General features: G+C 38.4%; 2 protein-coding genes across 3 annotated transcripts in view; one reads left to right on the plus strand and one right to left on the minus strand.

The window, feature by feature from the left end:
- The first annotated feature begins 202 nt into the window (after positions 1–202).
- LOC101483834 (proteinase-activated receptor 3) lies at positions 203–2,910 on the plus strand. Its single transcript, XM_004566874.4, has 2 exons — positions 203–399; positions 895–2,910. Exons 1-2 carry the CDS (start codon positions 333–335, stop codon positions 1,959–1,961), a joined length of 1,134 nt encoding a protein of 377 aa, XP_004566931.1. The 5' UTR covers positions 203–332; the 3' UTR covers positions 1,962–2,910.
- Positions 2,911–3,233: 323 nt separating this feature from the next.
- The window catches only part of LOC101484099 (synaptic vesicle glycoprotein 2C), a 78,806-nt gene continuing 59,414 nt past the window's right edge, over positions 3,234–22,625 (minus strand). For both annotated transcript variants that reach the window (XM_004566875.3, XM_004566876.3), the window contains exons 5-13: positions 18,556–18,689; positions 17,051–17,140; positions 16,855–16,965; positions 16,646–16,734; positions 15,246–15,410; positions 13,551–13,684; positions 10,147–10,350; positions 9,831–9,990; positions 3,234–8,562 (exon numbers count right to left, since the gene is read on the minus strand). In XM_004566875.3, the coding sequence (XP_004566932.1) occupies positions 8,379–8,562; positions 9,831–9,990; positions 10,147–10,350; positions 13,551–13,684; positions 15,246–15,410; positions 16,646–16,734; positions 16,855–16,965; positions 17,051–17,140; positions 18,556–18,689 (1,271 nt within the window). In that variant the 3' untranslated portion in view covers positions 3,234–8,378. The remainder of the gene's footprint in view (positions 8,563–9,830; positions 9,991–10,146; positions 10,351–13,550; positions 13,685–15,245; positions 15,411–16,645; positions 16,735–16,854; positions 16,966–17,050; positions 17,141–18,555; positions 18,690–22,625) is intronic.

Below are 22,625 nucleotides of genomic sequence, written 5' to 3' on the forward strand. Positions count from 1 at the left end.
AGTAAAGTACTGAGATATCAGGTAAAAAGTGGGTCAGTATTTGTTTTGGCAAAGATACAGCAACAATAAAATAGTTTTCAGACAAGACAGAGTAGGGAAGTGAAAACCATTGTCCTTCATATTCAAAACGAAAGCAAAGATATTTTGTTTTGATACTGTGTTGGGTGAACGTGTGATTTTTTTTTTTTCTTACAAGGGTCGGCTTTCAAGTTCCTCCCACAGAGCTAACTGAGCGAAGCAGACTGGGGTGACAGGGAAAAGCAGTGATAACAAACAAAGAAGAGGCTTGCTAGTGACTCTTAAGCTGGGAGCCGATCAACAAGAAGAAAAATATGGGGAAACTACTCCTGGTTTTCTTCGTTTTTGTCCTCTGTATAAGCAGTACACAGCAGAAAAAAGGTAGGAGAAGCTTGTCAAAATTCAACAACAGCTTTAAGTAACAGTTTCATGGACTTGAGAGATAATCTAAAACATCTGGCGGTGTTGCTGAGGGTTGAATGACTGTTTGGTAAAAACTGGCTGAAACAGGATTTGAAGCAGATTCATGACCCTGAATTATTTATTATACATATATATACTTTGAATAGTTAATATTTCAATATCTTGACATCATATTCTCCAGCTATTTCAGTGAGAGGATTTTTTTTGTGTTTTCTGAGTTTCCTAATCATTATTTGTTCGTGGAATTTAAGTTAGATGAAAGTGTTTTGAGAGCATTTGGCTACAGATGAAACTAAATATCTAAATACCTAGCACATTGTATAGATACTTTGAACCAGTATATTTGAAATCTATGTTGGTACAAATATATTTGAAATTCATTTACATTTTGAATGACCTGCAGTAACTTTCATTTTTGTATTGTTTTTTGGTTTTGTTTTTTGTTTTTTGCAGGACAAAAGACATGGAGGGAGCAGAAAAACAGCTCTGAGGTTGTTTTTCCCATGCCCAGAACATTTAAAGGGGCCCCAGTCATTAACAATCAGCCCTGTGTAAATGGGACTCAGGCTTCCTTTCTAAATTATTCCCCTCCAGCTCTGAACTTGCTCAACAACAGCACAGTGCGGTACCTCGGTGGTTCTCTGAGCACCCGAGTCATTCCCATTATTTACATGTTGGTGGTTACAGTTGGGATTCCAGCCAACGTCAGTATCTTGTGTTTGCTAGTGACTAAAATCCGAAAGGTGTCTTCTGCCATCCTCTACTGCAGCCTGGCTGTCTCCGACCTCTTCCTCCTCCTCTCCCTCTTCTTTAAGGCTCACTACCATTTCCATGGAAACCACTGGGTTCTCGGAGAGACTGCTTGTCGAGTTGTTACGGCATGTTTCTACGGCAATCTCTACTGCTCGGCCATGACGCTGGCTTGCATCAGCATCAAGCGCTACCTTGCTGTGGTGTACCCATTCCTGTACAAAAGTATGCCCAAGAGAATGTGCGCTGCCTGGGTGAGCCTGGCTCTGTGGGGGGTGTTTGGTGTTGCCATCATCCCAGAGCTCATCGTCCAGCAGAGCTACTGGCTCCCTCAGCTCAACCGCACAACCTGCCATGATGTGTTGCCCCTGGATCACAGCTCTCACATGTTTCTACTCTACTATCACCTGATTCTTATCATCTTATTTCTTATGGTTCCACTTGTGGTTACAATTGTGTGTTTTGCCCGAATCATCAACGAGTTAACAAGATCACACTTTGACTGGAGAATGTACATCAAGGCCAGCTCACTGGTGTTTAGTATCTTTCTGGTGTGCTTTGTACCCTCTGGAGTCCTACACTTTGTCCATTATGTCCAACTGTTTGTGAATGGAACGGAAACCCTGTATATGTACTTTAATGTGGCAGTGTGTTTGTGCTGTGTCCATGCCTGTCTGGATCCTTTCCTTTTTCTTCTCATGTCCAAATCTGCAAGCTCCAGGCTTTACTTCATGTCTTTCAAAGGCAAGACGCTGAGCATATCTTTCTAATAGAAACCTGTTTAACAGTGTTAAAAAGTAAGTGATCATATTTCTTATTTTTGTGGATGATAATGAGAGAAATGTTCTCCTTGGCAGGAATCCAAAGAGAGATCAAAAGCACATGATTTTTCATTTAAAACTATAAATGGATTTCATCATTGTTGTATTAACCTTATTCTATGAGTCATAATTGTTGTTTTATTATAAAAGTTCTGTTTTTGTGACACCCACACACAAAACGTAACTCCTATATTTAAAAACTAGAAAACAATAAGAAACTTGAAAGTGTAAAAGAAAAAAGAAAAGAAATGTATACGTACATAATACATTTTCCTGTTTAATGACAGTAGTGGCAGCAAGATTTACAGCATGTAGGGTCATTTTATGCTTACTGTAATTCACAAGTTATTTGAAAAGATGCAGTGCAATGATACATAAAATATGAGTTTTAGTGTCTGCCATTTGGTTGCTATTATAATAGTATTTTAGTAAAGCTACTGTAATCGGCATAAACAATTCATTAGAGTAAAATGCATCTACATATGTTCATGTTCCCTGAATTTCATTTTTCTCTCTACAGTGTTTACAGTAATTTCCCTACTATCCTCTGTTGTGTAACTACCCTGAAGATTTGAACTGGAAGTTAATGTCATGATGGGCTTTAGCTAAAACATAGCTGTGTGTTTTTATGTCAATTTGTATATGTATATAGTATATGGATGTACATAGAAGATGAAAGGATGTATATTATTTTTTAAATTAAATAATAAATATAATTAATAAATGTGTCAAGTAAGAATACTATACATCTATACTTAAAAAAAAGATTTCATAACCTTTTTGAACTTTTACAGTAGTATATAACTATATTCTATACATTTCTGTATCTCCGGCTTTCCTGTGAACTTTTCAAAGATATCATCAGTTATTAAACTACTCTACTTCTCTCTGCTCTCTACCACTGACTTGGTATTTCCTAACCAGCCTTTGACAGGATGTAGAGTAAAGTGACACTGAGGAGTGGAAAAGTCTACTGTCCGTCCGTCACGTCACACTGGGGTAGTAAAAAAAGAAAGCACTATGTTAAAATTTTGTCTATGACTCACTTCTGGCTGTAATTGACATTAATGATAAGACAGTTTACTGAGATTAATCTTTATTCTTTATTAAAGATTCTTTGACTGTGTATTTGAATAAGGGCAGGCAGAGAGAGTTGCATGTTTTGGTAAATTTAGTATGAATGGCACCATCTGCTGGTAAAAATGAAAGTTCAACAGCTGCTCAAATGAAACTCTTTATTCAATATGTAGATACCAGAGGAATCCACCTTTACACTGTATTCACTAGAGCTTTTTATCAGCCTTATCAAAATAAATCATGTCAAGGTCAGATTTTTATCTTTACACACACACCTGCACATGTAGTTTGACAGCAGAGCTTTTCAAATCTGAAAGTCTCAATGGTGGCACTTTAATTCCTGCTCCAGTGACAATAATGACTAATCTAACTCGAAATCACCCGAAAAACAGATCTGACAACCCCTGCTGGAGGTCAGTTTGTAGTAAATACAATCATCTCATCACTAGCATGCCCCTTCACAATGACGCAGAAGAACAATTCAGTTTAAGGAACACCTGTCCACAACAAACCTGACAACACACGAGAATGATACATTCACCTTTAACCCGGGAATCACATCTGTTAACCTCCACAGAGGAACAGCAAAGACACCAAAATGGCATATAGCACACAAAACAGAGGGACTTAACAAACATGCAGGGTTTCAGTCTGGAAACTGTGATGTACAGTATAACAAGTTTGTTCAGCACAAGTGGAAGAGCGAAGGAGAAGCCACAAGGCAAGGCCGAGGACAGACAGAGATAAAGCATCAAACACAGGAAAGCAGATTCATATCTTGAAACAGCTGCAGTCCATTTATATTGGTAGAAAAAGGAAATAATTGGTCAATAATAGGTCCTTTACTACCAAAACTAAGATATATGTGAGAAACATAATATAACATTCAATAACAGTATCACCAAAGCTGACAAAAATTATGAAATTCCAATGATTTTTTGTATGATGGAACTAATGCAGAACAAACTACAAGTTTATGTTTTACAAATGACCTAATGTGTGTTAACATCAACTCATTAGCACTAAAGCAGGAGGTTGTTCAAGCATATAAGTCACAAAAAATAATGTTCTACAAATAACTTTTTTATTTATTTTATTAGATATCCCTCTCTGAGGTCACTGTAGTTTTGTTTGTGGTGCTCACAGTGCTGAAAAGTGTGATTTGTAAATATTTCCAAATATATAACATGTGTTTCCTTTGCAAATTAGGAAAGAAATACTGTTGAATCCGACTTCCATGGATTATTCAAAAATAACTAGCATTTCAGGATAAACTTTACTGTTGACTCCCCCCAGTGCTTGATTTTGGGATGACCAAAGGTGAACCAAAGTTAGGCCCAAAGTTGGTCCACTTTGGATCAAAGTGACTTCTTTGGTCCAGACTGAAATATCTCATTGTTCATGTTCCCCAGAGGATATATCCTACTTAATAAAGCAGTTCATTAATTTTTCTCCATATCTTTAATTAGCTAGATGGTTATTTTTGTCTTTTATGACATTCACCTCCAAAAGACACCATCCTTGTCTGCACTGCACTACAAAATATTTATGCTAGCACAGGAAACGCACATGCTAGCTTAGCCAGCATGATAGTGCAAGGCTGCAAAGGCTAAAGAGCCTTTAAAATCTTAAATAAGTGAGCATCACAAACAAATTGAATTTGCAATCTTACCATGTTTTTGTTTTTTTGTTTTGTTTTCTTGTTTTTTTAGAATTTGAGTGACTTGGCCTTTTACACATGGCTTTTAGTTTCAATTCATGATATAAATCAAAATGTAAAAACCTCAGTTCCTTGGTTTAAGAAAAAAATTAGAAAAAAATATCTGTCCACATAGTGTTAGTCTAGATATACATGCAATAAACTTACAGTCGTAGTCAAAAAGTTCTATATAGTCATCACAGGCATCAGTGTCATCTTGTGGGCTTTTAATGAGTTCTCTGAACTGTCCTTTTTTTTCCAGGATGTAATAATTGTGCAGCATACAATTCTTTAGTCCTTTAAAACACAAAGATTGGGCGCACAAGTTTGAATTTGTTTTGGATATTTGGTCAAATGTTTTTTAGCAAGTTATACCTCGACTAGAGGCCTTTGTTAGCCATGAACAAGCTTCTGTGGTTAAGAAATAAGTTAGAATGTTCAGGAAGTCTGAAATCAAAACTGCTGGAACACTAGCATCACTGTCCACATTGAAGCCAGTTTTATATCACCATGGCCTGAGAGGTTGTGGACCAAGAAAGAAAACCCCTGAACCAAAACTGACACCTTCAAGCTTGAAAGTTTTATGGTCAGATGAGACAAAGACTGAGCTGTTTTGCCACAATGACAAGAGGTATGTTTGGAGCAGTAAACATGAGGCTTTCAAACCTAAGAACACTGTACCAAATGGCAAGCATGGTGGTGGCATCATAATCCTCAGGGGTGGTTTTACTGCCAGTGTACTGATAGAGTGTGCGGTGGATGAAATAATAAAAAAGAGAGATTACCTCAAAATTCTTCAACTACAGCTGAGATCAATAGCTAGGTGGTTAAAACTGGGGGACAACTAGGTGTTCCAACAACATAATGACCCCAAACACACATCAGAGCTGGTTTTGGAACAGTTTAAGCTTGCTAACATTATTCTTCTGAAATGGCCTTCCCAACTAACCAATTTAGATGAACCCTGACACTTCTGCTAAGAACAGTGGTCAAATGTCCAACTAGAATTATGCCAGAAGCTTGTTGATGGTTACTAAAGTGGTTGATTGAGTTACAAATTGTTAACAGTCATTTAACCAATTTCAGGGGTGTATATAAATCTGTGTGGATTTGACAATAAAATAAATTCACCTCGTGTAGCCAATTCTTATTTTTAAAGTAAATAAAGATGTGTGCGGTACAATCATTCCAACCTGAAAAAAGAACCATTCAAAGAAATCATTAAAAGCCCAAATTCACCATGATATTCGTGGCCATGACGAGTGTATGCAACCTTCTGATCACAGCTGTACATACAGAGAGAGAGAGAGAAATACACACACACAGGTGTGCTCACTGCAGTATCAAGAGATAGGAATGAAAAAAGCAAGATAGAGCAGCAAAGCTTCCAGCAAGGTTTGGAAGGAGAGGTGGGCTTGACGGTAAGAGAGGCACAACATCTGAGAAAGGCCTTTGAGTTTCAGGCGGAGCAGCAGCAAGGCAGGAACAGAGTGAAAAGACAGACAAAGTGACACTATGAAGAAACCAGGACAATGAGACAGATAGAGAGGGGGAAAAGACTCTAAACATAATTTGATACCAACAGAAGTTTCCTACAGTATAAATTCTTTTTGGCAGATGAAATTAAAAGAAAGAGCAAAGCCCTTCATGGTGAACTAAACAATACCAACATGAGAGATGCAGAGAGGAAGCATTCAGACAAAAGGATTCCAGGCCCAAAAAAGTCTCTTACTGTAAAAAGCAGAAAATGTAAACTTCTTTTCACTTTAGAAATGTAGCTGCTGAAGTTGCCAGTTTGGACTAAACTACTATGTATATCATTATTGATTTTTATGGCCTTGTCATTTTTGCAAATTGCAGCAAAAGGCTTAAGTATCATCAACCTATTTTATCAATGGAGTGAAAATTGTAGGAGCAAAGTTCAAACACAGTAAATCGCCACCCAAAAAACAGAAAAGCACATTGGTAAAGCAATGAATGAGACATAAATTAATAAATAAATAATAAAACAGCCTGTCTAATTATAAACACTTGATAAATAATTTTTAAGCAAGCCAACATTGCCAACTTTCAAGTTTTGACTCAAAACAATACCTCTTTCCCCATCCTGGTGCTATATGTTGATCACAAATTTGCTTTAGGTTTATTTATGAAATTTAATGATTTTATAATGAACACTGAAGATCCTAACCATGTCCAATGATAACTGTACCTTATACCATTAAAAGTGTTTTCATTGTTACTGGTCATAGTTACTGTAATGACTATAGCATGAGATATGAGCAAATAATATCCCAAGGGGCCAATAAATAAATGGGGACTATTTTGGAGGCTTACATAAATAAGCTGAACTCAGTTATGCTCACAATTTAATTTTATATCTTTATAAACTCAACCCTTTACAAGAGGGTAACAGCTCCTATATGTAGTTAAGTCACGCATTGATACATGAAAAAGATTACTGCTACAGAAAGCAACTGTGGACAATATCTACAATAAATAAACGAATAAAAATAAAAACTTTAGAAAACAGATGAGACTTGTACACACAGTAAATTAAAAATGTCCTAATGGCTATAATAGAGAAGGCTAAACAAGTAATTAAACTGCAGCATGAAAACTGTGACTGTGTGTGACATTACCTGTCTGGAAAAAAGTAGAGGATAATATGCTGACAGATCTTTATCACTTGTGTGTCATGTTCATGAATGTTCATGCTCATATGGATCCTTCGGTTATATAACATTTACAAATTTAAGCAAAAAGTCAGTGGGAAGACTCCTATAAACAGCTGAAAGCAATAAACTGAACTCAATAAACTGAACTCCTGTGCTCAGCATTTTGTGCAGTCATTGTGCATGAAAGGTCTTCAGTTATTTTGGACTGTGTGTCCTTTTGCTGACTAAGGGCAAGCAAATTATTGACCAGCATGAGCCACACAAGGTAGAGCCTCAAAGCAAGTGTCTCATGCCAAAACCTTGACAGTTGGCAAACCTGAGCTGCTGCTGGTGGCTTCAAATGCACATGTAAACAAAAACGTCACACATTTCCTTTAATCAGCATACAACTGATTGGAACTCGGAAGGGGAAGGTTGCTAGAAACCCAAGCCTTTTGCAGCTTTGGCACATGCATTTGTGGGCTGCATGTGTGAAACCGCCCACTGTAGTGCTGAGCTGCAATGAGCTGCTGTTATAAAGACTTTAATCACCGCTGATAAATTTAGCTTGCTTCTGAAAAGCTTTTTTTTCCTCCAAATTCCTGCAAGAATGCCAATAGCTCTGGTAAAAAGCCACTGGCATAACATTTGATATTCTAAATGAAGCTCCTCTGTACACCTACTGCTCTGCAAAACTGCATTTCATTATCCTAATTTACCAGGTATTTCTCTCAGAAATAACAGAATAATAAAACTCATCATGAATCTGAGTTTGTGAACATATTCCGCATATCTTATGGAAAAAAAGTAAATAAAAAACAAACTGCAAAGCGCATTTCAAAAATATTTTAACAAATCACTTTCTGTAAATATGTTGCTATTCAGTAAACTGAGAAAATACCTGGTAAACAACATACTGTTCTGTGGTGAGGTTTACATGAGGACATTGGCACGTGTGTCTGGCAGTCGGAGCCCCACTAGCCCGCCGCCAACCAACACGGATGATGCCAGCAGAATGGGAATGGCCTTGGTGATGCCAACCAGAGAGCCAAAGATCAGGTTGCCCAGCACCGCTGCCAGCTTACACATAGCATTACAGAAGCCAAATCCTGTGCCCCTACAGACAAAGAGGAGAAGAGGGTTACAAATGTACAGTAAGTATGTCTCATTTGTTTCTTAACAACGTGAAACACCATGTTTTCTTAAAAATGCTGCTGCAAATATCCCAAATGTGCAGAAATTTAATTTCTATTCAGTTCTTGCTGTAGTCAAGGGCACCAGAAGAACTTTTGATTACTAATACAAAATCAAATCTCCTGATTGCCACCAGTTTAGAGAGCCAGAAAAAGCTGTAGATAATACAGAAGCCTTGGCATGTTTTTTACTATAGTTCATAATAAAAACTGACATGAGCCCTGAAACACAGTTTCTGATGCAATTTCTGCACCGGGTGTTTTATATGCCTTTGCTGTGTCTAACGTCTTGACCTCCAAATATGGTCTATGCAGCTTGATGTGGCTTCTATGAAAAGCATGGCTATTTCAAGGGATGGAAAGTTGAGAGACACTTCTGACACACATCATGGTGCATCTCATAGATTTGCAAGTTTCGTCTTGAGTATGGGCTCTCCATTTAGGCTCACATTAGTTGGTTTTTGCAGTGACGGGAAATAATAACTCCCTTCTGATATCTTCAACCTAAAGTAATGAACCTGTTTTGAAAATTTAAGTAGTAAAAAGTAGAGGTATTTACTGTATGTTAAACTGTAGGGAGTACAAATGATAAGTTGTCAGAAAAATAAATGCTCAAATAAGGGTGCCTGAAAATTCAACTTAGTACAAATTACAAAGTATTTGTACTTCTTTATGTCCAACCTGTGTCTAGAATTAAACAGTCGACTGTCGTGACAAAAAAAAAAAAAAACTTCCAGTACTGTGAAGTGACATTACAGTCTGTGAATGGGTCAGACTTTGGCTGTGAATGTCCTCAGTGTTTCACTAATAAAAGGTTTGAGGTTGCTACTTATCAAAGTAAATTTGAAATTATTTAACACTCCCAAAACTTCCCAACTTTGAAGCAGTGCTATAGCACAGCACTGCTTAGTTTTATTCAAAGATCAAAGCAAAACTTCCAAGCATGAGGAAAAACTCGATTTTTTGTTTTGTTGTTGTAATGTTTCTTGGCCTTAGGCCTCTGCAAGACTAGTTCTTGAAAAGTCTTGAAAAACAAGAAATAATAAAGACGTGTTCTTCTTTATCTTTCTTTCATATGGGGGAACTGACAAGACAAAATTTTGCACAAATATTGGTTTGCTCAGTGATAAAGCACAGAGCCACACTATTTCCTGTATTCTAAGTTAGTATATGCAGTAAGTGCACCACTCACCTCCTGTCTGTTGGGTATAGTTCAGTGGTGACCACATCCAGGGAGTTCCAGGCGGAGATACTGAGGCCGTTGTAGAGACAGAGCATGAAGATCATCATTGACTCGCTGGTGCCAAACCAAAGGAAGAAGCAGCTGATGCCTGATAGCACCATGGAACCTCCTGCAGAGCACAGCATGAGCTTTACATCTTAAACTTGAAATAACTTCATTCACGTCACTAGAGGTCACTGCAGGCACAAAAGCCAACTGCACATGACACTAGAACAGCAAGGGGAAAAAATTGCTATTCATATCCCACATCGAAAGGAAATCCTACCTAACATGCTTAGGCGTCCTATTTTGTCCATGAGGAGAGCAGAGACAATGTTTCCAGGAAGCACAGCCAACGTTCCCAGGAAGTTGACAAAATAGACCCAGTAGGCACTGTAATCGTCATCAAATGTCATCTGACAGCCTGTCTTGTTGTGGTGAAAAGAGCTGTTGATCACCCTTGAATTTGTCAGCTTGGTGTCATCAATATCTGTAAATGTAGAAGATAAAAAGAAAGGTTTTACATGTTGACCCGGGATTAAAAGTTTGTATCTGACTGTCACCTTCTACTACCACTTGCTATTAACTCGAACAGTGGCAGACAAGACATTATGCATTGTAACATGGAAACCAACACCTAAGAGTATGTTCAAAAGCACAAAAGCACAAAAAAACACAAAGTGTTTTCTTTGTTATATCGAGACAAGAATGAGCTTTAATCTCAAATCTGATCATGACTCTTGGGCTCAAAACTACATAAAATACAACTAATTGAAAAAAGTGAACAATGTATATCCTAAGACCAGATGCAAGACGTGAAGAAGAAGACAGATAAATGTTAACATGGAGCTGACAAAAAGGGTAAACATAAAAATGACCCAAGAACACAAGAAAGTTAAAAAAAGAAGAAGATTATGAGTGTAACAAACAAGACATGATTCATTAATATGTTAGCTATTAGTTAGATTCAGATGTATTGATAGGCACATTTGATCAAAGCCATTCTTACTCCAGTCATGCCAGTTTAAACTAACTAGCAGAGGTGTGGACTCGAGTCACATGACTTGGACTCGAGTCAGACTCGAGTCATTAATTTTATGACTTTAGACTTGACTTGAAAAAATGTTCTAAGACTTGTGACTTGACTTGGACTTTTACACCAATGACTTGGGACTTGAATTGGACTTGAACCGGTTTACTTGAAAAGACTTGATATTTTACCCAAAATATAAAATTTAACATGCATATTATATAGAGATTGAAAATGTGACGTCATTCACGGGTAGAACCGCAAAGGATTCTGGGAACTCGTGGCAAGCGGTAGTAGCGCACGCAGGCTTTCAATTGAAATCAGTCACACAGCGATAAAAAGAAACACAAAAATGTCAAGAAGCCGTTGTATTATTAACTGCAATAGCCGGTCGCATAACAGCCACGGGAAGCCGACGGGTAAAGAGATCGGTTGTTATCGGATTACGTCGTTGAAGAGAAATTGTTCAAGCCATGTTTCCGAAGTAAGAAAGACGCGACGGATGGCCTGGATTGCAGCCATTCAAAGATCAAATATAACGTCCCAGAACCCTCCAGCTCACAGGTTAGTCTGCTCCAAGCATTTACACGAAGGTCAGTATTTTTTAGTAGTTAATACGTCATTTTCATAACATAATTAGTGATATAGGTTACAAGCAAGTCTGGCGCTGAACAGAAATTGTCGCGCTATGCTCCTTTATTTATTGTGCATAAATAGTGAATTGTCCTGACACAATATTGCGTTTCGCTTCTGTTATTATGGTACATTAACAAAAACATATACTTTTATTCACAGGATAAAACAGGTTTTTTGTATCACTAATTGCCCAGTACGATACTTGAGGATAAAGACTTGAGACTTACTTGAGACTTGCAAAACAATGACTTGGTCCCACCTCTGCTAACTAGCTCCTTACTGTAGCATGTTTTGCCTGCTAGCTGAGAAAACTATCATTTGGGATTTGCCTGGTTTTTGTGGCTAACAGTTAATTTGCCTGTCATTGCTAATGTAATTTGCTAATTGCAAATTTTTGAATTTCATTGACATTCCATGATGTGTTTATAAGTTGCTAAATAACTGCTAGCTTCTTCCTGTCTGAACAACCCTTTACATACAGTCCTCTAAAAAGCTAACAGCACTTAGCTTGATGGCTATGATGCTATGCATCATTAGAATACTGACTGCCTAAAAAGTTTGCTTGGACAGGATAGGAAATGACACCACAGTCCATTTAACATTACTACAGAGAGCCAAAGTACTGCAGTACTACCAGAGTTAATGATAATGGATTGGATTTATATAGCGCTTTTCTAGGCACCCAAAGTGCTTTACAATACCACTATTCATTCACTCTCACATTCATACACTGGTGGAGGCAAGCTACAGTTGCAGCCACAGCTGCCCTGGGGCAGACTGACAGAAGCGAGGCTGCCATATCGCGCCATCGGCCCCTCTGGCCAACACCAGTAGGCAAGTAGGGTAAAGTGTCTTGCCCAAGGACACAACGACCAGGACAGAGAGCCCGGGGATCGAACCGGCGACCTTCCGGTTACAGATGCGATTCCCAACCCCCTGAGCCACGGTCAGGAGTTTGTCTTCTCTGCAGGATAAAGGACTAAAGACTAAAAGACAGACAACAGCACAAATATAAACAACTACGATGCTGGTTCATGCTGTTTGAGTAAAATATCCATTGTGTGGCAGTTCTCTGGACAGAAACGCTTTGTTGATGCCAGAGGAGAGTGGCTAGACGATCTCAAGGTGACAGGAAGGGGGGAGTAACTCAAATAATCACTCGTTAAATCCAAGGTATGCAGAAGAGCATCTCTCAAACACACAATACGTGAAATTCTGCTCTCTAGAGACACATTTCCAATTGCAAAAAGATTTCACATCTCATGGAGCATTACTGGCAAACCCGACATGCCCATGCTGTTGCTATATTCAGCGCTTTCCTGAGTGCTGAAGGGGACTGATTTTCTACCATGTGCTCCCTCAAGGTCTGATTCAGCTCCAATTCTCTCAGACCATTTAAAACACCTCTCCTGCCTTTGCCTTTTGGTTCAACTTGTTTCTTTGTCGGCCTTAAAATAACTGGATTACACTTTCATAACTTAGATTTATTAACAGTACAGTTTGACACTTTTGGTGCTGCTGCAATTTTAAATTTGTTCCTGAAAAAGAAAACAGTAATCAGCAAGACCGCCTTAGTAAAGAAAAATCCACATGCACAGAGAAATATTTCTAAATAACTGTCTGACTGAACAATCACATAAGAAAATGTATCTCTGCAGGAGTCATCATGTGGTTACAAACTGCCATTTTCAGTCCTCCCAAGCACAGCTTGGCCCACTTTTTTGTTGTTAAATAAAGTCACAGTTAGTTCAGAGAGGCAATCTGTGCAGGGGGCACAGAGGTTAAGCAGTAATTTAGAGGCATAAAGCAGAGGTATAAAATGCTCAAAACCATTCTTTCTTCTCTGAGCAAGAAGTTTGGATCCATAATGAACTGCCAGACAGAGGCGGGGAGCCTGAGTGAGACTTATGTATAAGGCAACAAGAGCCTAATAGGATTTTCTGGGTTGGAGAGAAGTGCCTTTGTTCTGGAAAGGCAGAAGAGAAGTGCCCTGAATAAGTGTGCATTTTACAGATGTGGTTTACCTGTGTTGTAAAAGAAGGAGTCTACAAAGGTACAGTTCCTGAAAAGGGATCCTACTGAGGAGACATCTTCAAAGTAGCAGTTGAGAAAAGATGAGTCGATGAACGTGACTGCCTTAAATCTCATACTGATGAACCTAAAAAATAAAAATAAAAATAGGAAGTGGACAAGGATGGAGTTATTGCAAGAAAGAAGCACCTACTGACAGCGATATGCAACACATATTATTGACAATTAGGGTGATGGCAGATAATTTTCCTTCAAACCAGGGAAATGCAGAGTCACTATTTCAGTGTCTGCACAGACAACAAAGGCAGGGATGAATTGCTGAATGCAAACCAAACGGTCCAATTTCAAACTTCTTAAGATGGAATATTAGAAATTAGATGTAACAAAGGCTGCTAGATGGAAGTGAATAGCTGCATTTAACCTGATATAAAACCTCAGCAGAAATTTGAAATATTTCTACTAACATTTTTTTATTTTTGGAGATACAAGGCCTTTTACTTTTTACTGAATTAATTAGGCATTGAGGACATCTGTAACTGAACAGATAAAGCACTTAAAACCAGAATGTATGATATTCTTTATAATACTAATACTAATATAATAATAATACTGTCCACTTCCATTTGAGTGTCTCAAACTGGGGAACTATGGATACAAATAGCTGTAATTCTACAACAATTCAACAGTTAATGCAATACTTTTGTTGAGCCCCTCAAATTAAAGTTGAAAGCCAGCACTTTAATCACATGATGTATTGGTTTGATTTAAGATTCACTGTGGTGCTAAAAGAGGCAAAATTACAAAAACAAAAAAGGTCACTGTCCTCCAGCAGAACCAGGAATTTCCCACTTCAGTTCACCCTCCATTCTCCACATTTTTTTTATCATTCAGGAACAGCAAAAATAATAATAATAAATAAAAAAAATAATCCAAGTTGAATTTTATCGAAGTACTGGTCAGCATGACAGCATCAGGAAACTGTTTTTTTGTTGTTGTTTATTTTATCTTCAAAAAACATATTTATTCTGTTCAGTTCCACTCCATATTTTTCCATGGTCAGCTGCACCCCATCTACAGTGGATCTGTTCCCCACCAATGGTATATGTCCCACAGTTTGAAAACCACCAGCATCTCCTCCCTTCAGGATGTCTGGCCTTAGCAGTCAGTTATCTATGTGTGCTATTTCACACCACGATACACAGTACATGGTACTGTTTTTGATTTAATCTCTTATAATAAATGCATTCTGGTCTCCAGTGAGAAGGCAAAAAGAACAAAAACAGCATATCAATGTGTCTTCGCTCGGCTCTGTTTGTGAGAATTGTAACCAGGAGGAGGAGGAGGACCAGATGTGTGTATATGGGTGAGAGAGAGACCGTAAGAAAGAATAAGGAAGAGAGATAAGCTTTTTAATTTCCTGGTGGCAGACGAGAAAGAGGAAAGATTTATATTACCTGCAGTGGTGTGTTGTTTGTGGGAATGACAAATAGTACTGCTATCCCACAACAGGACAAGCAGCTTTAAACTCAACATTGTGCTAAAAGAGGCTTACAGGTTTAGATCACAATGTGTTACCCTGTAGCTAGTTTTAATAATTTCTCCCACTCTTGATATCGGTGTCTGAGAAAGCTGAAGATCACTGGAAAGTATTCAAATAGAAGTCAGTTTGTGCACCAAGCCTGGCGTACCTGTCATTTACAAAGACCCCATTTCTGTGGATCTGGTTCTCCAGGGTGAAGTTGAAAGTGAAGTCTTCAATGCGTTCATTGTTATGAATCTTCACTCTGGAGGCATACTCGTCAGCTTGAAGGTGCTTGATGACATCTGGGAACCACACAGACAGCCCGTAGTACCTGAACACAGCAAAAGATTCTGTATTAAATTGCGTTACATATGGTCATTTTTAATAACCTCTAGTAATAGTCACTTTCTCTATTCTCCATCATCTTATTCTGCAGAATTGCGTTAAACAAACTGGTTAAAAGATCCACTGCTCTCTCTCATCTCCATACCTTCTCAGGTATCCCGTCTGGACCAACAGCTTTTCCATTCCGCATCCTTGTCATAGCTGACCACACTTTCTTTTTATTAATCCTCCACACTTGCTGATTCACCATCTTTGCTCCATCTCCACTTCTCTCTCTCTCTCATTTTCTTCAGTCATAAGCTCTTCGTAGTACTGCTGCCATCTTCTTAACACACTTTTTATACTTGCTAGCGCATTTCGATCTCAATCTTTAATCACCCTGACCTGCTGCACATCCTTTCTGGCTCTATCTCGCTGTCTAGCCAATCGATACGCGTTAGTTTCTCCTTCCTTAGTGCCCAGACTCACCTACAACTCAATATATGCTTTTTTTCATTTGCTTCTGTCTTTACCGTACAGCCAGGTTCCCAGTGCTCCTGTCTTTTTCTTTATTTTCTTTGCTAACATCTTTCTTTGAGTTGCTTTAGTCTTTCCATAAGGATCTATATTAAAAGAACATGAGTCAGATGCAACACTACTGCACAACATCTGCTGAGAAATATTTATCTGGGTGTACATATATGCAGATGGTTAGGTGGAAGGTAAAAGACATGAAACTGTCTTTGTTTAAATGATACTGCTTTGTCTAAATTGCCACAAAGTCATTAGGACAGTGCAGCGTTAACTGACCACAAGTTCAAAGCCATTGCCCTGATGTTGATGTTTTTTTGCAGAGGTAGAGTATGAGGTGTAATTGAATACCAGTTTTTTTTAAACAAACAAACAAACAAACAAAAAAAACATTGTATTTGACTTGGGGTTTCAAATGGAAAAAATCCAGTCAATCATAGAAAGCTTGCAACAGAAAAACTGTCATAAATATGATGTAAAATAAAAGCAATAAAAGACACAAATTAAATGTAATCTAACTGACCACGGCTCATCAGGCAGATATAAGTGAGAGAACATCTACTTTGGTGCCAAGGGCATAACAGAAATCTATATTAGCTATGCATCATCCAGAGCAAAAAACAGCATATCTGAACATGATCAAAGCCAACAGTAACAACACATTCAAAGTGCAGAAGTAGAACTATATGGGATGTGTAATAACTGTCTTACCCAAAGGACAAAGTAAACCAGACTGCAGCCAGCTTCATAGTGTTTTCTTTCACTGGGTGGTTGAAACATTTCATGAATGTCAACCAGATCTGATATAAAAGAAAAAGGTTTTGGTGAATTTTATTCATAGCAACCATAAATATTGACTATAAAAGAAAATGCAGCAACAAAAGTGAAGGTTAACAAACAGGACATAAAGAGTCTCCTACTCCTCTGAGTTCAGCCCTGATCTTGAAGAGGACCTTGAGTACAGGGTTGGCTGACTCATTCTGCATCTCTACCAGCTCATCCAGCTGTTTGGGGATTTTTATCCTGTTCACCTGCAGGGGGAGACACTGATCAGTCATCTGCCAATGGCTTTGCAGCAGCAGGAATGATGAAGAGCAAAGCCCGGGGTGTACTCACAGTGAAGACTCTCTCTGGCTCTCCGCGGGCACGCATGTTCGTGTCATGGATGTGTTTGAGCACCATCCAGGCCTCGTCATGTTTACCCATCTGGGGAATAGTTATCATAATTTGGATATATATGCTGGATTTCAATATTAACACTCCACATACACAGTGAATAGCACATGTATGCAATTTATATATCTGTGTGTAAAGTCTATTTCATGTGTTGCACAGTGACCTTCACCTCTATGCCCCAACCCCAGCATCAGAATCTCCACACTGCTGTCCTAATAAGTAAGCTTATTAAGAAGAGCAGGCTGAAAATAAGCTTTTTGCTGTTCTCCTAGGAGAATGATTTTGTTTCATTTAATTTGTTCTTTTTGATAAAAGGATAATATAAAGCAATTATTGTACATAAACTTCAGTTTCATGCAAGGGCATCTAACAGATGGTATCCACTTTGTGAGAAAAAAAAAAAGCTTCATTGTGTGCCAGTGATTTATTTTTTCTTTGCAGCTTTTTGTTAGGGAGGCAGCATCAGAGAGAGTGACTCTAAGAAACTGAAAAAACTGATAAAGGCTGGCTGAGCTCCATGGGGAATACTCTGAGGTCCATACATGTGTTGTGTAGAGAGGGAAGCACCACAAAGTGGTCAATGTAATGAAGAACACTGCACACTCTTGCTACACATCATACTAGTTGGACAACAGGCTCTGTCAGAGGCTCCTTTAGACTTTTAGTCCTCCAAGGTGGTATAAAAGTCTAAAAGTGGGAAGCATTTAATGCTCACTGCAATAGCCATCTGGAGTTTAGGATTCCACTGTGTGTAGGGAGACTAGACTTCTCCATTGGTAACACATAAAAATGCATACTCTTTGTAACATCTGCTTTTAAGTTTAAAATTATAATTCTTTTTCTTTATTACACCCCAGTGGAAGTCTTAGTAGTACACTTTGCATCTCCCTCTATGAATATTTTATGTGTAATAATAAATAATGATCAGAAATAATAGAGGATAAATACATCTTCATAAAGTTTCAAATTCACCTGTTACAGTTTTACTTTCCATTTTTATGTTCTTTATATACACTGCTACAGTAGTGAGTGTTTAAGTTTCAAATAATGAGGTCAGCATATGTACAAGTAATTACTGTGATTTTGAGTTTTAACTAAATTCATCGCTTGCCTAATAGGGCGCTAAAGCTCACCTACCTGTAGTTTAATATGTATCTTAGTGGGCAGCCAATCAGAAAAAAGTTGACTTAAAAAGTGACATCAAGATTGTTTTTCACTACGGTCTGATTTTGTCTGATATCTACAAGAATCATAATTATTCTTTTCTTTAAATAATAAGGCTAATGGTTCTCTGTAAGAGTGTCTTTTCTTTATAATGAGGAAGACATGTTACCCAGTCCATCAGTGTGGCTCACTAATGTGATTTTAATTGAGCTTTATGGCAAAGAAGAATGAACAAGTTGCAAGCAAGCGGGAACAGTTCATATACTAAACATCTCCTTTACCTCCAGGTAGAAACGGGGGCTTTCAGGCATAAAAGTGAGAGCTACCACAGCAGAGACACAGGGCAGCGCACACACCACCACAAACACTCGCCAGCTGTGGAACTGGTAGGCTGATCCCATGCTGAAACTCCAGCCTGCACAGAGAACCATGCACACACAAGGACAGTTAGAAATAATGTGGCATAGCATCACGTTGTGAGCTCAGTCCCCGTTGCACAAGAAGACATAAAACTTAAATTCAAGCACACATGTATACTTGCTGTAGCTTTTTTTTTCTGTCCCTCAAGGTTGGACAGAAATGCAGTTAGTGGAATTATGTTAACTGCTAAATTCCCCATAGGTGTGAATGTGAGCGTGAATGGTTGTCTGTCTCTCTGTGTTAGCCCTGCATCAGCTTGGCAACCTGTCCACCCTATTGTAGCTGTGATAGGCTCCAAAACTGAGCATTGCATTAGTTCAGGTGGGCCATAAAGTCAAGTCTCTCAGCATTCCTGTCAGATCAGCTGATCTCACTGGCAGGCCACATGACTCTTTTCGACATCCAACTGGAAAATTTCTTAGGTGTGGTTATTTAAGCTGATTTAGCTGCTTTTACAAAACTGTGCCTGAAAAAAACAGTTTGTGGTGTCTAATGCACTGTATTCACAATTAAGAAAGATTTAATCCTCTACAAAATGTTATAATAATATTCTAGTAGAGATTCAACGAGTCCCCTTAGGATTTGGTCCCATAATAGAAAAAACAAAAGAGACAAAACATGATGTCTTTAAAATGATCTAATGAAAAAACAAAAATACTTTAATTATCACTTTCTAACGATATGTTGGTCACTATGTGTTCTGAAAAAGAACAGAGATCTTTTGACACTGGCTCCATTCCAGTACTAAAATCTGAAAAACATCAAATACAAAAGTACTCTGTGATTTCTCTAAAAGTTTCAAAAGCTCCAAAGGACATTCTGCAAAGACCATCAACAAGTTGTAGCAATATATGATGGAGTACCTATATGTTTGGAAGCCATCCTGTCTACTCACACAGCAAAGTCTGTATGCAAAAATTAACAATAGAAAAGTGTATTAGCATGGACATACAAGTGTGTGTGCGCTTGTGCGTGGCCTGTGGCGCTGCTCTAGCCTGTACCAGTACAAACCTCATTAGGGGGATTATGGCTATAATGGACTAGAGGAGATGGCTGACTGATTCAGACACTCAGCAAGATTTATGTCCCTCCTCTACAGTAAGTGAACACTGCTGAAATACACATACAGTACACCGACACACACACACACGCGCGCACACACACACACTGTCCTTGGCCATTGCTTAGTGGTATCACACAAATTTTAAAGCATGTACATAGGGTACGTGCATAAACACAGACACACTTGCACACACACAAGCATGCACAAAGACTCACAGACAGAAAAGTCTTAAAGAGACACATGTTGCACTGTGACACACATCACACTTGAACTGGCCATTTTTTATTGTGATTTATGTGCTTCTTTACTTTAACCCATTTTTAGCACCTTAAAAAGCTAAAATCACACTCTCTCACACACACACACACACACACACACACACACACACACACACATACACACACACACACACACACACACACAGTTATCTACAAGTCAATGGAAGCACTGCGGCAGAACTTATTACCCACACATTGCTGCATCTTGTAGAAAAAATGTGTTACAACACTGGCGTCTAATCAATTGACCTCAATTATAAGCCCTCTCACACTCAGTCGGTCCTGCACTCTGACGGCCACTGGAGAGCTTTAGAATGTAAGCTTCTATCTTTAGATTCTTAGGAGCCATTTATGACCTATAAGACAGAAATATCTTTCTGTGTATGCTTGTGAGCTTCACCGCACACTAATTTTTCTTCTTTTATTTCTCATTAAACAGTTACTTCTAATTTTTGGTACTTATACATAAGTAGTAGTACTTGCAGGGACAGAACACAATGCAACTATTTTTACCCGCTGACTCAGAGACATACTGAGTTTAGCTCTGTTTTACAATAACAGTATTCTACTGGCAAAATCGTTGTAAAGCATTTATGAGAAATCCCATGTATTTGTCACGGAGATGTCCATTTATTGCTGTATCACTTTAAAAATGTGTCGCAGAGGGTTCTGCGGCACCCACTGCTGGATAGTATATGGCCTGCGTGTCTATACAAATTCTTTAAGTTAAAAGTAAATAAATGAATACATACATTAAAGAAAATACATTTATGTTATGAATTTATTTGCAGATTATTTTTCACATTCTACTGATATTTTGATATCACTAAGAGTTTAATAGGAAAGCTAAGGTGCTTACTTGCCATGTGTAGACAGTACTGTCATGGTCTTTAATTTTCTATTTGTATTTGCTGAGTCCTGGTCCCTGTTTTGATATTGTGTTGTCCAGTGTTTCTTTATAGTTACTTCCATCTGTCTTTTCTGTATTTTTGTTACCACTTCTTTCCTCCTTATTGCCATTTCCTGTTGTTTAGGTGCCTTTTCTCTAGTTTCACAGTAGTAGTTCCTAAAGGTAGATACTGTTACTTTACTTTACTGCATGGGTGCTGGGAATGGGAAAAAAGCTCAATGTGAACTATTTTCAAAAGTGTGAGCCCAAAATTCAAAATTTCTCCAAGTTCATTCAGTGTGAAATGAAATCAGAGGTAGTGTTTATGAAATGTGAAGCTGCACAGACTGAAGAAGTTTGCACTTCCTCAACATGTTTTCTTTACCTGCTTAAAAAGTTGGTGTTGTAGCTTCATTCTAAATAAAGAACACCACTTGGTGTAGGAACTTAATCAACCCTGTGCCCCCACACTATAGTGTCACACAGTCACAGAATAGTCTCCAGCAGAGACAACATCCTGATGGCCAGTGTCCAAGAGCAAACTCCATTATATCTGATCACCAGGACCATGGCAAACAAGAAGCTTTCCTCCTCCTCCTCCTCTCCTCCTCTGCTCCTCTGTTGTGTAACAGTCTCACTCTCTCACTCTGTCTTTGTTTTGCCTCCCTTTAGCCCTCTCCTGTATCCCTTCACCTTTTGATTATCCCCGATGCAGGCCTCATAAATCAGAGCCCTCTTCGCTTCTCTTTTGCCATGTCTTCCTAATCTATTTCTCTGCTCCTCTTTCTTTATCTGCAGCCCCCCATTCCTGATTGATTTCAGTTAGCTCATTTTTTGTTCATATGCTCTGACACACCTCCTCTCCTTCACTATATGAGATTAACTATATGAGTCAACTTTTTGCATTTTTTTCACAACCTCAAACAGTTTGTCATAAAATTCCAATAAATGAGCAAAACCATTGGTTTTCAATTATAGTCTCCTAAAAGGATTTGATTAAAAAGAATGCTCTTTTAAAATAAAAATGCTGTATGTCCAGATGAACCTTGCTTGCCTAACACAACTCTGTACATTTTAGTGCCCTTCATGTATATATTTATTGTGCAGACTGACAGACACTTTGTTGCTTTTTTGTGCTGCTGTTATTGCTGTGGTTTCCACCTACATCGCCACCTGCTATGTGTTTGTGTGCCCCCCTGATGGGTCTTGATTTCTAAATTAAGCCCCACGATGGGGGAATTATTTGCGAGGCTCACTGGATGTTATGTATCGTGTTGTGATGTGCATGCCTTACTACTGCAGGGGGTATCATCAAGAGTGGAGCAGTACCGCCAAGTCCGACGTTAATGCCTTTTCTTTTTGCAGTAATGTTCAAACTGGTGATGTGAGTCTCTCCTAACAGTGGGAAACCTCTCCACTTTGGAACCTGGGCCAGTAAAGTTGCGAGCACATTGCATCACTTTGCCCTTACTTTAAACGTAGCAATGTCAGCTTTTGCTTACACTTTGTGTTTCTTTCTCTGTGTGTGTGTGTGTGTGTGTGTGTGTGTGTGCATGTGTGTGTTCCTCATGTAAAAAGCAAAAAATAACATATATGATATAGATTGTTTTTTAGGTATGTAGCACTTTTTTACTCTGAGTACTTAAAGTCTCATTCTCCCAATCACACACACATTCACACAAACACCATATCTACAACTCA

Source organism: Maylandia zebra, linkage group LG7, assembly GCF_041146795.1.
Source record: "Maylandia zebra isolate NMK-2024a linkage group LG7, Mzebra_GT3a, whole genome shotgun sequence".
NCBI lineage: Eukaryota > Metazoa > Chordata > Actinopteri > Cichliformes > Cichlidae > Maylandia > Maylandia zebra.

Bases quoted from the DNA above. Each gene is read 5' to 3' on its own strand.
- LOC101483834 (XM_004566874.4), top strand. From the start codon at position 333: ATGGGGAAACTACTCCTGGTTTTCTTCGTTTTTGTCCTCTGTATAAGC. The intron at 400-894 runs GTAGGAGAAGCT...TGTTTTTTGCAG, and splicing joins CAGTACACAGCAGAAAAAAG to GACAAAAGACATGGAGGGAG.